The following is a 15,879-nucleotide window of genomic DNA, read 5'->3' on the forward strand; positions in this document are numbered from 1 at the left end:
TCCTGAATGGGAAGGAAGCCATTAAAGAAATTAACATACCACAGAATGTTTGCTTCGAAAAATAACAGTTCAACATCTTAAATTCTTGCCCATTCAAAACTGGTGCTAAGTGCAATTGAAGTGGTCAAAAGTAGATTATTAGGTTTAGATTATTTCATGGAGTATAGCTCTTACTAACTTTTATAATCTAATTTTAGTGTAAGTAGTAATACTACTACATTTTCTATTAGATAATTAGAACCACAAATTAATATACAAAATACAATCAGTACACTGAATTTCTTCTTACAAAATATGAATGCTGATAGTTTCTTTTGCAAAAAGTGAAAACTTCATACTTCAAATCAATGTCTGCCATTTTAATAAACTTCCCATGTTGTAATTGATTAAAAATACTACCACTAATGATAATTTTTGAGGATGTGATAGCAAAAAAAAAAAAACTAATTTTCCGTTTAACACATTTTTCTGTAGACATACTGATTACATTAGTGAAGATTCTCACTACCAACTTTACTAGTGTGGAGGCATCAACAAACCAAGAAAAAAAAATTATACAACCTGTTGAAACAGCAGCTGTACTGTTGCCACTAGTGTTTTTTTTCATTTGAAAAATAGTGAATATATATTTTCTCAAAAATATGTACAATTTAAATAGAATGTATTAAAAAACTTAAGAGAGTTAAGCTTTTGTTAAAAAAAAAAAAAAAAAAAAAGCACCAGATAGGTTTACATTGTATTGGATTACTGTGATTTTATTTCTAACCTTCAGAAATGAATACTTTAGGTAAATAATATAACAAGTTAGCTCAGTGTTGTGGTTTAACCCGGCTGGCAGCTAAACACCACACAGCCGTTCGCTCACCCTCCCCCCTCCCTCTCTGGGATGGGGGAGAGAAACGGGAAAGTGAAGCCGGTGAGTTGAGATAGAGACAGTTTATTAAGACAGGAATATAATAATAACAATAATAATAATAATAGTGATAATGATAATAGTATTAATAATAATAATGTGTAAGAAACAAGTGATGCACAATGCAATTGCTCACCACCCGCTGACCGATGCCCAGCCTATCCCCGAGCAGATAGCCCCCCACCCCGGCCAGCCACCCCTATTTATTGTTTAGCATGACGTCAGATGGTATGGAATACCCCTTTGGCCAGTTTGGGTCAGCTGTCCTGGGTCTGTCCCCTCCCAGCTCCTGCTGCACCCCCAGCCTGCTCGCTGGCAGGACAGAGCGAGAAGCCGAAAAGTCCTTGGCCTGGTGTAAACACTGCTCTGCAACAATTAAAACATCAGCATGTTATCAGCGCTCTTCTCATCCTAATCCAAAACATAGCACCCTACCAGCTACTATGAGGGAAAATTAACTCTGTCCTAACTGGAACCAGGACACTCAGGTTCTCAAGCTTGTAAGGGCATCACTTCATCCAGATTACACATCTACATGTTTGATGCTAACACAAACTGTTTTGAGAAGAGAGGTCTGTTAATCTCTTAATTAATCTCTTCCATTTCCCCAAAAGTGGGTTTGTCAGAATATTTCAAATTTCTTTCTTCGCTTGACTCATGGCCACTCTTTGAATGGGAAAAGCAGGGAGTTTTGATGTCTGAAAGAAAGCTCTGATGAAGAAGAATCATTAAAAGAAAATATTATCAATGGAAAAAATAATTATACATTTAGAAGAAAATGGAAGAATTCCTCAAAGAAATGGAATTCTGGAAAACCTTTCCAAAATAAACACTGAAGAATCAACCAACTATATGATAATATCAAAAAGATTGAGAAGATCACAAAACATGCTAGTTATGCACGGATAATTATGTAAATTCCAGATATCTGTGAACATGACAAAACATAATAAATTAAACCAATCATATTACACTTTTAATGGTCATGATAAAGAAGATGTAAGAAAAAAAAAAAAGCAACAACATCATCTATTTTGATTATTTTCCACTTGGCAAATAAATCTAGTTCTGTAGTAATTTCTTGGTGAAAAAGTTATCTCTGTCATTATATATCATCATCAAGTTTCTCCCCATAAGTCATTATGTTTTGTGAGCAAGGAGGTAGGGCACAGCCATATGACAGAGTGAACTACTGGTCTACTTCCCCACCCACTTGGGGCCACGGAACAGCATGGCTCCACACCTGCCCCTTTTGCAGCCTCATGACCTCCAGTGTACTGAACTGGTGTGACTTCAGCGACTCTTTCCTTCCCTTCTCATCCTGCTTTCCCTCCTCTTTATGAAGTATTTGTATCCAACAAGTCACTGTGTAGTCCACTCTGGCTAAAGGTCTATCTCTACTTCTCCAAAGAATAAGGATCTATTCCTCCAACTACGTACCACTATAGTTTTTTTTTTTTCCTCTTCTTCCTGATAAGCACGTTTTTTTCTGATCCACACCTGAAGTTACTTTCCTAGTAAGTAATGTCAAATGTTTGGTGAGTAGGTCTCATATAGGTTTTTCTTTTCCCACTGGATGTCCTCCAGTGCCAAAACAGCCTTATTGCAGCTATACAGTAGAGGACAGACATGTCTCTTTTATGGTCTCAAAAATCTCAGGAGCAAATTTGTCTCTCAAGAGAGACTGTTTTCTTTTGGAGGTTCACCCTGACAACAAAAGACCATTCTGGTTTATCTAACCTTCATGATTTATAATATGGGAGGTTTGTTTCTGCAGCAATATGTCTTTTGTCCTTACCTGGTAGTCTGGTAGTACTTGTGTTCACTGCTGGTCTACTCAAACTGTTTTGTCTCCTGGTGTAACCAAGACTGGAAATGTGCACCAGAGCTTCATCAAGAGTATGCCTCTTGCAATGCAGACATAAGGTCATCGAACAGTTAGCTCTCTGTGCTTGTACAATGTGTACTTAGGCTTAGAAGTGTGGCCAGCATGTCAAGGGAAGTGATTCTCCCTCTCTACTCTGCTCTTGTGAGACCCCACCTGGAGTTCTAAGTTCAGCTCTGAGGCCCCCAGCCCAAGAAGGACAAGAACTTATTAGAATCATTCCAGGGGAGAGCCACAAAGATGATCAAGAAGCTGGGGCTCCTCTCCTGTGAAGACAGGTAGAGGGAGCTGGGGTTGTTCAGCCTGGAGAAGAGAAGGCTCCAGGGAGACCTTACAGCGGCCTTCCAGTACCTAAAGGGGGCCTACAGAAAAGCTGGGGAGGGACTCTTTTATCAGGGAGTGCATAGGACAAGAGACAATGGTTTTAAACTAAAAGATGGAAGATTTAGATTAGATTTTAGGAAGAAATTCTTTACTCAGAGTGTGGTGAGGCACTGGAGCAGGTTGCACAGAGAAACTGTGGATGCCCCATTCTTGAAAGTGTTTAAGGCCAGCTTGGACAGGGCTTTGAGCAAACTGGTCTAATAGGAGGTGTCCCTGTCTACAGCAGGGGGGTTGGAACTAACTGATCTTTAAGGTCCATTCCAACCCAAACAATTCTGTGATTCTATCACAATATATAAAGATGTCAAGATTATTTATGTTTGCATAGAAAAAAAAAAAGAAAAAAAGAAAAAAAAGGATATAAGGATGTAACATTGTGTTTAGAGTTGCCACCGTTCATAACTAGTGATTTCAAATATTGATTGCAAAATGCCAGAGACAGAAAAGTGAAAGGTTACTCAAAGATTAAAGGATAATGTATACAGTGCAGCTGGCTTGTCAGAGAGCTCAGTAAGCACAGTCCATCTCACCTGCAGTATTCTTGTTGAAATAGGATTATTGCTACCAAGAATTCACTGAAATATTATGCAGGAGTAGCAGCATGCTAAGGATGTATATGAATTAAATAATTTTGGCTGTGATACTTTACTTAAAGTTGTGCTATATCCAGGCTAGTTTGTGACATTCTGAAATCCTCGGTGATACAATACTGACGTCAAACAGGTACAAGGCTCTCACAGATATTATAAATATGATATTACATCATTAGAAAACTGGGTAGTAGGAAGTGACTTAGCAATTTCCTGATATATATACTATAAATCAGGAAATATAGCTATAATAGGCATATCTTGGAAGAGACAAGAGAAAGCCTGTGGACAAACTTATAAGAAGTTGTATTGGAGTTTGCAGAGCAGGTTGGTAGCGTTATTAGAAACACTTGAAGGACATACTTGGCACTAGGTTAATGGTTGGACTTGATGATCTTAGAGTTTTCCAACCTAAATAATTCTATGATTCTATAATCCTGACATAAGGGACATCAGAGGGAGACACAGTGGGACAGTCTTAAAATTCAAGTGCTGTATGAAGGAAGAATATAGATTGACCAGGAAGGTTAAAAACATTTGTGATAAATGGTCTCCTAAACAAAACAGAATAAGCAATACAAATTATTAGTTACAGTAAAGAAAAGAAAAAAAAAAAAAACATATCTTCACAACTTTCAGAAAAACAAGCAAACAAAAAACAAAAAGCAGTCTCCATTAACTCCCGTTTAAAGATGAAACACAGCAACAATTATCAAAACCATGAGCAAACATAGGTTCATTTAAACACAATGATGGAAGTCTGGTGGAAATAACTGCAAAATGGAAATACTGAAATGAGATCATCAACTAATGTGTTTATAACACAACAGAGAATAGCTATTTCAGTGCAAAAGCAATGCACTGAATTAAGAAGAGTGTATAGTTAATATTTGACTGCTTCCTGGGTCAGACAACCAATAAGACAATAAGCAGCTTTTGACTGCATGCAAGACAGTTACATGATGTTAAATGTTACATGATCTTAAATCCAGCAGATTAACAGCAAAAGAGAGAGAGAGAGAGAGAGAGAGAGAGAGAGAGAGAGAGAGAGGGAGAGGGAGAGGGAGAGGGAGAGGGAGAGAGAAAGAGAGGGAGGGAGGGAGGGAGAGAGAGAGAGAGAGAGAGAGAGAGAGAGAGAGAGAGAGAGAGGTATGTATATATAAGCTCCTACGGTTAATCATGGTTAACATCAAAAATGGAACAACCTGAATAGTTAAAATAATAAGATGAGATTTAAGGCATCATTACCAGTCTAGACCTCTATGAAGACTTTAATGTCATTAAACTGGTATCTTGAAGAAAACATATGCCCACCAGTAAAAAATATAAATAAATAAACAACAACAAGGAGGTCTGGTCTGTTTTAAAATAAATCTTAACGCAGTTGCAATTTAGTCCAGTTCTTGAAAACAGACAAAAACTGACTCCAAGCTTTAGGAAATATTCCAAGAATGATAAAGGAAACACTTGTGTCATGCCAGGCTTAGAAATGGGTATTTCCTCTCCAGATTAGATTTTTTTTTTTTTTCAATATGCTACCACCTACCTCTGAAGCCAAGCACAGAGCTGGAAACCACAAAGAGAAGGGCAAGCAGGATGAGAAGGGAAGGGAAGAGTTGCTGAAGTCACACCAGTTCAGTACACTGGAGGTCATGAGAGGCAAGTGTGGAGTCATACTGTTCTGTGGCCCCAAGTGGGTGGGGAAGTGGGCCAGTAGTTCACTCTGTCATGTGGCTGTGCCCTACCCCCATGCTCACCAAATATGCTGGCAGGCACCAAAGAAACACAAGGGGACTTTTCCACAGACCATGTTAAGAAGCTGGGAAGTCTCTGCCCCAGGGTGCTGTAAGAGTTGAAAATTCATACAAACTAAGAAAGCACATAGACAAAACTATGAAAAAGAAATCTGTTGTGGGTTACTTAAGGGAGATATGCTGTTTGTGGCTCATGGTGTCTCTGAGCCACATATCCCTGGGGCAGGGGGACAGAATATCTGTGTGCTTGCTCTTTTCTTATGCATCTCCCATTTTCCTTACAGTTGTCACTTTCTAAGGTCAAAGATTAGTATCTCTATCAGATTAAATGTGTTTGATCTTTTCTATTTTGTTGTTGTTGTTGTTGTTTGTTTAGGGAGAAAACAGCATAATTAGTACTTTCTTATTTCTTGCATATCTGTCATAAACCTGAAGAACACTTGCCACTTGCCAAGGCGATTGGCTCTGGGGCACACGCGTTCTGCAGCGGAGCAGGGGGTCGAGACAGGCAGGGCTTTTTTTTCCGGCATCAAGGCCACTCGAAGCAGCAGAGGGAGCTGCCAGGACCCAGCAGCCCTCATGAGGGAGGCTGAGGAGGTGTAGGCGGAGCCAGCAGCGCCCCCTCCCCGGCTGTTCAAAAGCAGCCCCTAGGGAGTGCAAGCAACCAGGAGTGTGGTGAACAGGGCGGGCAAACAGGGCATGGCACATCAGAAGGGCAGGGTGTGGCAGTTTGCGCAGCAGTGCGTGCAGGCAGGGCAAGCAGGGAGGGTCCCTCGCCGCTGTTTTGCAGCGGTCTTTCCCTTAGGTACTTGTAACCTGCCTGTGAGGAGCCTCGTCATGGTATCAACCAGGCAGAAAACCATGGCCTCTGCATCTCTTGCAGCCTCTCCAGCCGCAGTCACTGATGTGGCTACTCAGACAGAGGGCTCGGGGAAACATGCAGCCATCCAGGTCTTGGGCTGCAGGGTGTGCCTGAGTCTTCTGTCGGTATCCAACAGCAGCAGCGAGGAGTATGCCTGTGGGAGGTGTGCCCAGATTGAAGAGCTGCTCAGCCAGGTAGCGGAGCTTTGGGAGGAGGTGAGCAGGCTCAGGAGCATCAGGGAGTCAGAGAGGGAAATTGACTGGTGGAGGTGTACTCTACCCTCTCTGAGACAGACTCAGGAGCCTGCCACAGCACAAGTGTCTCCCGCTACGCAGAAGACAAAAGTTGCCTCATCCCGCCAGGCAGTAGGAGGAGACCTAAGCCAAGGGGGGGAATGGAGGCAGGTTCGTGTTCGGGGTGGTAGGCGAGCCCTGTCCCTGCCCACCTCACCTTCCCATCTACCCTTATATAACAGGTGTGAGGGTCTAGAACATGACAGTCAGAACAACGCAGTAGACGAAAGCCCGTCCCAGTTGGAGAGGGTGCCTAAAGCAAGGCAACCTACCCCCCGCATTGCTACATCAACTGTCAGAAAAGAAAGAAGGGTTGTTGTCATGAGGGACTCCCTTTTGAAAGGGACAGAGGGCCCGATATGCCGACCGGACCCAACCCACAGGGAAGTCTGTTGCCTCCCTGGGGCTCGGATGAGAGACTTTTGCTAAGAAAGTCAAGCGCCTGGTACGGCCCACCGACTACTACCCGCTACTGGTCTATCAGGCTGGTAATGATGAGGTAGCAACGAGAAGTCCGAGAGTGATCAAAAGGGACTTCAGGGCTTTGGGGCGACTACTTAAAGGATCAGGGGCACAGGTTGTGTTTGCTTCTGTCCTTCCGATGGGGAGGATCAATGCTGACAAGCAGACTCATCACATTAACACGTGGCTTCAGGACTGGTGCAACCAGCAGAATTTCAGGTTTTTTGATCACGGGAAGGTCTACGCAACACCAGGCCTGCTGGCACCAATTGGGATGCGCCTCTCTCACAGAGGGGTGAGGATTTTTGCTCAGGAGTTGGCAGGGCTGATAGATAGGGCTTTAAACTAGAGTCAAAGGGGGAAGGGGATAAAACCAGGCACGCCGGTGATGAGCTAAGGGATGGTGTGCTAGAATCAGAGGGACTGTGTGCTAGTGAGGCCCTTCGGTCAGCTCCACAAGGTGCTGCATGTAGGGAGGCGCATTTGAAGTGCTTCTACACAAATGCACGCAGTATGAGGAATAAAATGGATGAGCTAGAAGTCTTGGCCCAGTCCCACAGCTGCAATATCATCGGCATAAGCGAAACCTGGTGGGTGAGTCCTGTGGCTGGTGTGTTGCAATAGATGGTTACAGGCCTTTCAAGAGGCGAGGTGGCAGGGTGGCTATGCATGTGAAACATGGGCTGGACCGTGTGGAACTTCAAGTTGGCGATGACAAAGTTGAGAGCCTCTGGGTAAGGATTAAGGAACAAACAAATAAAGGGGATGTCGTTGTGGGAGTCTATTACAGACCACCTGGCCAGGACAACAACACCGATGAATTATTCTTTGCAGAACTAAGAGATGCCTCGAGATCAACTCCCCTTGTCCTTATAGGGGATTTCAACTTGCCAGACGTCAACTGGGATCACCACATGGCTGAAACGAGCAAGTCCAGGAGGTTCATAAAGCACCTAGATGATAACATCTTGGTGCAGGTGCTAAGAGAGCCAACTAGGAAAGGAGCCCTCCTAGATCTGTTGCTGGAGAACAGAGAGGGTCCTGTGGGAGACATGGCAATTGGCGGCTGTCTCGGTCATAGTGACCATGAAGTGGTTGAGTTTAGAATTTATGGTGACAGAAGGAAAACTGTCACCAAAACTTCAGCCCTGGATATGGGGAAAGCAGACTTCAGACTGCTCAGGGAACTAGTCAGCAAGGTCCCCTGGGAAACTGCTTTTGAAGGCATTGGTGTCCATCAGTGCTGGTCAATCTTTAAGCACTGTCTCCTAAAAGCACAACATCAGGTGATTCCAAAATATCGGAAGTCATGCAAGCGGGGCAGAAGGCTGGCCTGGCTGACCAGGGATCTTCTACTGGAGCTTAGGCGAAAAAAGGAAGTGTACAGCTGCTGGAAGGAGGGTCAGACGACGAGGAAGGAATACAGGGATGCTGTTCGTGTTTGTAGGGAGAAAATTCGTGTGGCCAAAGCCCAACTAGAGTTGAGGCTGGCCATGTCTGTGGGAGACAATAAAAAAGGTTTTTTTAGATATGTGAGCAGAAAAAGGAGAACCAAAGAAAACATAGGTCCGCTACTAGATGGGGAAGGTCTCCTCACAGACAATGACATAGGCAGGCAAAGCAGAGACGTTTAACGCCTTCTTCGCCTCTGTCTTCAACACTGATGATGGGCTTCGGGACCCAGGGTACCCTGAGCTGGAGGACCATGACGGTGGGAATGACAAACTCCCAACCGACCCTGAATGTGTGTGCGATTTGCTCCTACACCTGGATCCATACAAGTCCATGGGTCCGGATGGGATTCATCCCAGGGTGCTTAAAGAGCTGGCTGATGTAATTGCGGGAAATCTCTCAATTATTTTTCAACGGTCTTGGGAATCTGGAGAGGTCCCATTGGACTGGAAGCTGTCAAATGTTGTACCAATTTTCAAGAAGGGTAAGAAAGAAGACCCTAGCAATTACAGGCCTGTCAGTCTCACGTCAGTGCCTGGTAAAATTATGGAGAGGATGATCCTTGAAGTTACTGAAGCGCACCTGGGAGACAATGCAGTCATTGGTCCCAGCCAACACGGGTTCATGAGGTCCTGGCTAACAAATTTGATTTCCTTTTATGATAAGATCACCCATCTAGTCAATCATGAAAACCAGCTGATGTGATCTTTTTGGACTTCAGCAAAGCTTTTGACACAGTTTCCTGTAGGATCCTACTGGACAAAATGTCCAGCATACAGCTAAACAAAAGCATCATGTGATGGGTGAGCAACTGGCTGACGGGCAAGGCTCAAAGGGTCGTGGTAAATGGGGCCACATCTGGCTGGCAGATGGTCACTAGTGGGGTCCCTCAAGGCTCCATTTTAAGGCCAGTCCTCTTCAATGTTTTTACAAATGATTTGGATGTAGGACTAGAAGGTGTTTTGAGCAAATTTGCTGATGACACTAAACTTGGAGGAGTTGTGGACTTGGATGAGGGTGGAAAGGCCTTGCAGAGAGATCTGGACCAATTGGAGAGCTGGGCGATCACCAACCACATGAAGTTTAACAAAAGCAAGTGCTGGGTCCTGCACCTGGGACGGGGCAACCCTGGCTATATGTACAGATTAGGCGACGAGATGCTGGAGAGCAGCCCCGCAGAGAGAGATCTGGGGGTTGTGGTTGACAGCAAGTTGAATATGAGCTAGCAGTGTGCCCTGGCAGCCAGGAGGGCCAACCGTATCCTGGGATGCATCAAGCACGGCATTGCTAGTCGGTTGAGGGAAGCGATTGTCCCACTCTACTCTGCGCTGGTGCGGCCTCACCTCGAGTACTGTGTGCAGTTCTGGGCACCGCAGTACAAAAAGGACATTAAACTGTTGGAGAGTGTCCAGAGGAGGGCGACGAAGATGGTGAAGGGCCTGGAGGGGAAGACATATGAGGAGCGGCTGAGGTCACTGGGCCTGTTCAGCCTGGAGAAGAGGAGGCTGAGTGGGGACCTCATCGCAGTCTACAACTTCCTCGTGAGGGGGAGTGGAGAGGCAGGTGACCTATTTTCTGTTATCACCAGTGATAGGACCCATGGGAACAGTGTGAAGCTGAGGCAGGGGAAGTTTAGGCTAGACATCAGGAAGAGGTTCTTCACCGAGAGGGTGGTCGCACACTGGAACAGGCTCCCCAGTGAAGTAGTCACTGCACCAAGCCTGTGGATTTAAGAAGAGATTGGACTGTGCACTTAGTTACATGGTCTAAACTTTTGGGCAGACCTGTGCGGTGCCAGGAGTTGGACTTGATGATCCTTATGGGTCCCTTCCAACTTGGGATATTCTATGATTCTATGATAACAGTTCTAGAGAAGGATGTTACCCAACTCACAAGGTACTACAACATGTGACAAGTCTGTCTTCTGAGATAAATTAGTTTGATACTCCCTAGAGAATACTTTCTGGAGTTGTACAATCCAGTCTGAACTCCAGTTACTCCAGAATTATTTGTGTTTTGGCTAAGACTTGAAAGTGCTTTCTGAGAAAGAAAGTGACTGGAACATAAACTTTTGCCATCCTCAACAGGGATGATAATAGTAACTAAGAAATCCAAAAACGTTTCTGAATGTTTCTGTATCCCTCAGATGATTGTTTTATACCATTGTGCTAAAAGTAAGACTGGGGAATTCAAAATATTATTCTTAAAATGGTGGTCCATTAAAAAAAAAAATAAATCTTATTATGTAGAATGGTACGTTTCCTACTTAAATGTTGCAGGTATTTAACCAGGATCCTTTCCTGTCTTTTCAATGACTATGCTATGCTTTTAATACTCTTTACTTCATCTTTAATCTCATAGCCAACTCATAAAAAGGAAAATTTACTTAGCTTTTGACATCAATCTTGCATTTTATACATCACTGAGGCTTAAGAAATGTCTAGAGTATGCAGAAAACCATTGAGGGTATTGGCTTTCCTTTAGTATTAAAGAGAGCATATCCTGAAAACTTCCGAGTCTTTTCTAACAGACTGGAAGTGTGGTAAAGAAAAAAAAAATCTTAAATCTCAGTTAGGATGAATTTTCCAATTGATACTTGGATAATAGGAGCATCTTAGTATTTCTTAATTACATTATTTAATTGAATCATTATTAAGAGAAAATGATCATGGAACTTTAGGATACCCTTTTCATACTGTTCAATTCCTACAGAATTTCATTTCTAAATTACGGATCTAATCAATCTAAAAACTGAAATTTAATGTTGAGAAGTTCCTCACAAAATCAAATAGAACAGAAACTTCAAATTCAAGAAATCTGAAGCTATTGAAACACTATTCATCTATTATATATATATATATTATACATATAATCTGTCATATGAATGCCTTTCCTGATCTTGCCAAAAATTATGTTTGGAATATATATAGCAAAATTTCCCCCATAAAAAATATTTTTTAATAATAACAAAATAAAAAATAATTACTTTTTCCCCAAAACTTTTTTTTTTCCTACCTAACAGTTTAAATGAAAATGTCCTATATCTTAATGGCTGTTTCATTTATTTATGGATTTTTTTTTCACGAGCTACTTCCAGTAGTTTGTTATGTCTTTATGTAAGAGAGAAAACCGAATTAGAAATCAGGCTGTTTAAACATTCCACTTTGGCACTAAACTGTTTCTTACTGGTTTTACTGATTTTAATTGAGGGCTTCTGATCCCTATAGGATTAATTCATAACATGTGGCTGACTTGAAACCCTTGGTATTGTGTGATAGCAACATTATAGGGTACTGTAAGAGGATACTGCAGGCTAAATAAGGAGATGCCTGAAAAGCTCTGAAATGCTCTGAAATGCTCTGAAAGCTCTGTGAACCTGTGGGCATACAATTGTACTTAAATAATGAAGCTACTACACTGTGAACTGGTTGGACGTCTTGATATCCCTGATTTGATAGTTTTATATGAAAGGAAGGTATTAATCTTTCCAAAATAATACATGTTTTAAGAAGAGGAAATCAATTTTAACTTTCACATTATATAAATGTAAAATAAGACGTGAATGGCAGGTTTCCAGTTTTAAGGAGAATCACTCATGTTTCCAATAATATCACAGAATCACAGAATTGTAGGGGTTGGAAAGGACCTCAAGAGATCATCGTGTCCAACCCCCCCTGCCAAAACAGGTTCCCTAGAGAAGATTAGCTGCCTTGTTGTAGTTTAAATGTACTGCCATTTCTCTGAAAAAAAAAATATTATATATATATTTATATATATCAGAATTTCTGATAAAATTATGAAAAACTATATAATAAAAGAATAATAAAATCTTAGCCAGATGGGGCTGGCATAATGTGAAGAGCAAACTGTTGCACAATGTGGTGTACAGACCACACGGACACCAGGGTTCTTTTAGGATCAGTAACTGCTACTTCTTTATTCATGACATAACTTCAACTCTTACAACTCCCTATACTGAGGACAGCCCCCCTTCTTTTACCATTCGCTCTACAGCAGTATTTTTCCACTAACTATTCATTGGTCAACAACTTTGCCCGGCAACAGCAAACACCCAGAAACTTCCATGTCTTAACGGCCGGAGAACAAGCAGTCAGAGACAGCAAGGCGTCTCCTGAATCACCCTTCTTTGTTCCCTTAAACTCTTTACATTCCTGGTAGCCTCATCGTTAAGAGTCCGATGTTATCACCAACCATGGGGCTTGTCAACCCCCATGGCCACACTCCCACAGCACAATGCTTACTTGAAATCTAAATCTGATTTGAATATTTACATTTGATATTGATTCTATAAAACCATCTTTGAATTTGTTTTCTCATCTTTTGTAGTGGTTTAGCCCCTGTAGGGAGCTAAGTGCCACACAATTGCTCACTCACTTTCCCCAGCAGGGATGGAGGAGAGAATTGGCAAGGTAAAAGTGAGGGAACTCATGGGTTGAGATAAAGGCAGTTTACTAGATAAAGGAAAAGCAGCATGCATAAGCAAAGCAAACCAAGGATTCTATTCACTATCTCCCATTGGCAAGCAGGAGCGCAGCCACTTCAGGAAAGCAGCACTCAACATATAGAATGTTTTCTTAAGAAGACAAATGCCATCAAGCCCAATGTCACCCTCTTCCGCCTTCTTTACCCCAGCTTCATTGCTGAGCATGATGCCATGTAGTATGGAATATCTCTTTGGCTAGTTTGGGTCAGCTGTCCTGGCTGTGTCCCCTCCCAACTTCTTGTGCACGCCCAGCTTCTTCACTGGCAGGGCAGCCTGAGAAGCAAAGTTCCTTGGCTCTGTTTAAGCACTGCTTCACAACAACTAAAAAAAAATAAAAAATAAAAAAATGGTGTATTATCCCCACATTTTTAATCAAAAGACAGATTGTGTGAGCTTTTACAAAGAAAATTAATTCTGTCCCAGACAAAACAATGACATACTACCACTATTACAGTCTTTCAGTCTCTATTTCCATGTTGTAATGCCTACATAAGCAGAGAAAAAGTTTCAGACAAAATAATATTTTTGAATATAAATTATCGTACCAAAAATCGCTGAAAGGTGAAATACTGCTTACACAGAAATAAACAATTATTTATGAATAAACAAAAGGCATAAGACCCCCCAAAAAATCCTTTTTTTTTTTTTTTTTTTACTGTGATTCATACATACAATGTAATTATTATTATTCGTCATTTTCTATTGTCTATATTTTAAGCATGCTATTTCCCGGGACAGGTTTAAATCAATTTTATTTCATCTGCTTGTACCACATATGTACTGCTTGCATCTATTATGTAAAGTGTTTTTAAAGAGCTTCCTTCCAAACCAAGATACATTATTTTTAAAGTTATAGAGAGTTAGTGATTATTTTAAATCAGACTTTGGAAAAGCACATTCAGTAATAGTATGCTATATGGAGCTTAACTCAATCAGTGTTTTTAAGTTTAATAGTTTTTAAACATTGCTTATGCCTCATCTAGCAGTTCAGACTTTTCATAAGCCTCCTTAAATCTAAAAAGAGAATAAGCCCACATCAGTTGCCAGAAGTGTATAGGTCAGACTAATTTTAGGTCATCTTAATTATTTGTGTATTAGAAAGTAAAGTTGCCAATGTTTTGTAAGTTTCCCAGCTGGTACATAATTCTCCACGCAGATTTTAAAAAAGCTTAGTTATTTAACAAATTTCATGTATAACAAATATACAATTTGACTTTTGCTATTTCTTTGGAGCACCTACAATGTATCATTTACTTTTATGTAAATGTTTCTCTGATAAGGAACTTTTCTGACAGTTATTGTGTTTGAAGTTAGTACACCAAAGTAACTAAAGTATGTGGTGGTTTTTGTAGTGGATCCATTTTCATCTCCATTTACTGGGCTGTTGTTCAGGAAAGGGTGGCTTTATGCAGGTGAACAGATTCCTTTTAAATGAAACTGAACTGTAAGGAGTGACTCTAATAGGAAAAAAAGTGTTGGGATCAAAGACTAGGTGAAATCTTCTGGAATGTGCTAATATACACAAGCTAACAGAAGGTTTTGAAGACATCAGTTGACCAGCCCACACTATGGAGAACTTATATAAAAAATGGCACATATAACTTCATATTAGCTATTGACCCCAACCTCCTTAGTGACTCCTGTTGTTCCTTCCTTATCTATTCAGCCTTCCTCTTGTCTTTCGTTATAAGCCACTGTGGTGGTTTTACCCAGCTGGGCAGCTGAGCTCCACCACAAGTGATCTCTAACTCCCCCTCCTCAAAGGGAAAGGGGGAGAAAATATGATGAAAAGGGCTCAAGGGTTGAAATAAGGACAGGGAGATCACTCAACAACTATTGTCACAGGCAAAACAGACTCAGCACAGGGAGATTAATGTCATTTATTACCCATTGATAAAAGCTAGAGCAACAAGAAACTAAAAACAATCTAACAACATCTCCCCCACACATTCACCCTCTCATACATCCTCCCCTCAACCAGCCCAAGAGAACAGGGAATGGGCGCTGCGGTCAGTCCCTAATGCTTCATTTCTGCCGTTTCTTCATGGTCACTCTCTGCCCCTGCCCGGTGTGAGGTCCCTGCCACAGGTTGTCATCCTGAACTGATCCTGTGTGGGCTTTCCACAGGCAGCAGCTCTTCAAGAACTGCTCCAACATGGGTCCATACCATAGGGTCCATCCGTCAGGAACAAACTGCTCCAACACAGGCCCCCCATGGGTGGCAGTTCCCCCCAGACACCCTGCTCCTTCATGGGCTCCTGTCCATGGGCTGCAGCTCTGGCTCAGTGCCTGCTCCTGGGGGGACTCTCCATCGGCTGCAGCCTCTGAGGAAAGGCTGCGAGACCTGGGTCTGTTCAGCCTGGAGAAAAGAAGACTGAGAGGGGATCTTATCAATGTGTATAAATACCTGAGGTGTGGGAGACAGAGCAATTTGGCCAACCTCTTCTCAGTGGTTTGTGGGGATAGGACAAGGGGCAATGGCCACAAGATAGAGCACAGGAAGTTCCACACCAGCATGCGAAAGAACTTCTTCACGGTGAGGGCGACAGAGCACTGGAACAGGCTACCTAGGGAGGTTGTGGAGTCTCCCTGTCTGGAGATATTCAAGGCCCATCTGGACACCTACCTGGGCAGCCTGCTCTAAGGAGCCTGCTTTGGCAGGGGGGTTGGACCCGATGATCTTTCGAGGTCCCTTCCAACCCCTTCAATTCTGTGATTCTGTGATTCTCTGTCAGGTCAGATCCACCAGCTCCACTGTCAGCTCTTCCACGGGCTGCAGC

The 15,879-nt window shown here is 42.3% G+C and overlaps 2 protein-coding genes across 10 annotated transcripts in view; both read left to right on the forward strand.

Moving 5' to 3' along the window:
- LOC308193528 (uncharacterized protein) overlaps positions 1-13,544 on the forward strand; it is a 351,138-nt gene extending 337,594 nt beyond the window's left edge. The window contains exon 6 of the mRNA XM_080588350.1: positions 997-13,544. Coding sequence (XP_080444476.1) covers positions 7,809-8,777 — 969 coding nt within the window. The 5' untranslated portion in view covers positions 997-7,808 and the 3' untranslated portion in view covers positions 8,778-13,544. The remainder of the gene's footprint in view (positions 1-996) is intronic.
- The window catches only part of MGAT4C (MGAT4 family member C), a 412,384-nt gene that overhangs the window by 110,102 nt on the left and 286,403 nt on the right, over positions 1-15,879 (forward strand). The gene's annotated exons all lie outside the window — the stretch shown is intronic.

This window comes from Anser brachyrhynchus (genome assembly GCF_964034855.1).
Source record: "Anser brachyrhynchus genome assembly, chromosome: 1".
NCBI classification, from domain to species: Eukaryota; Metazoa; Chordata; class Aves; order Anseriformes; family Anatidae; genus Anser; species Anser brachyrhynchus.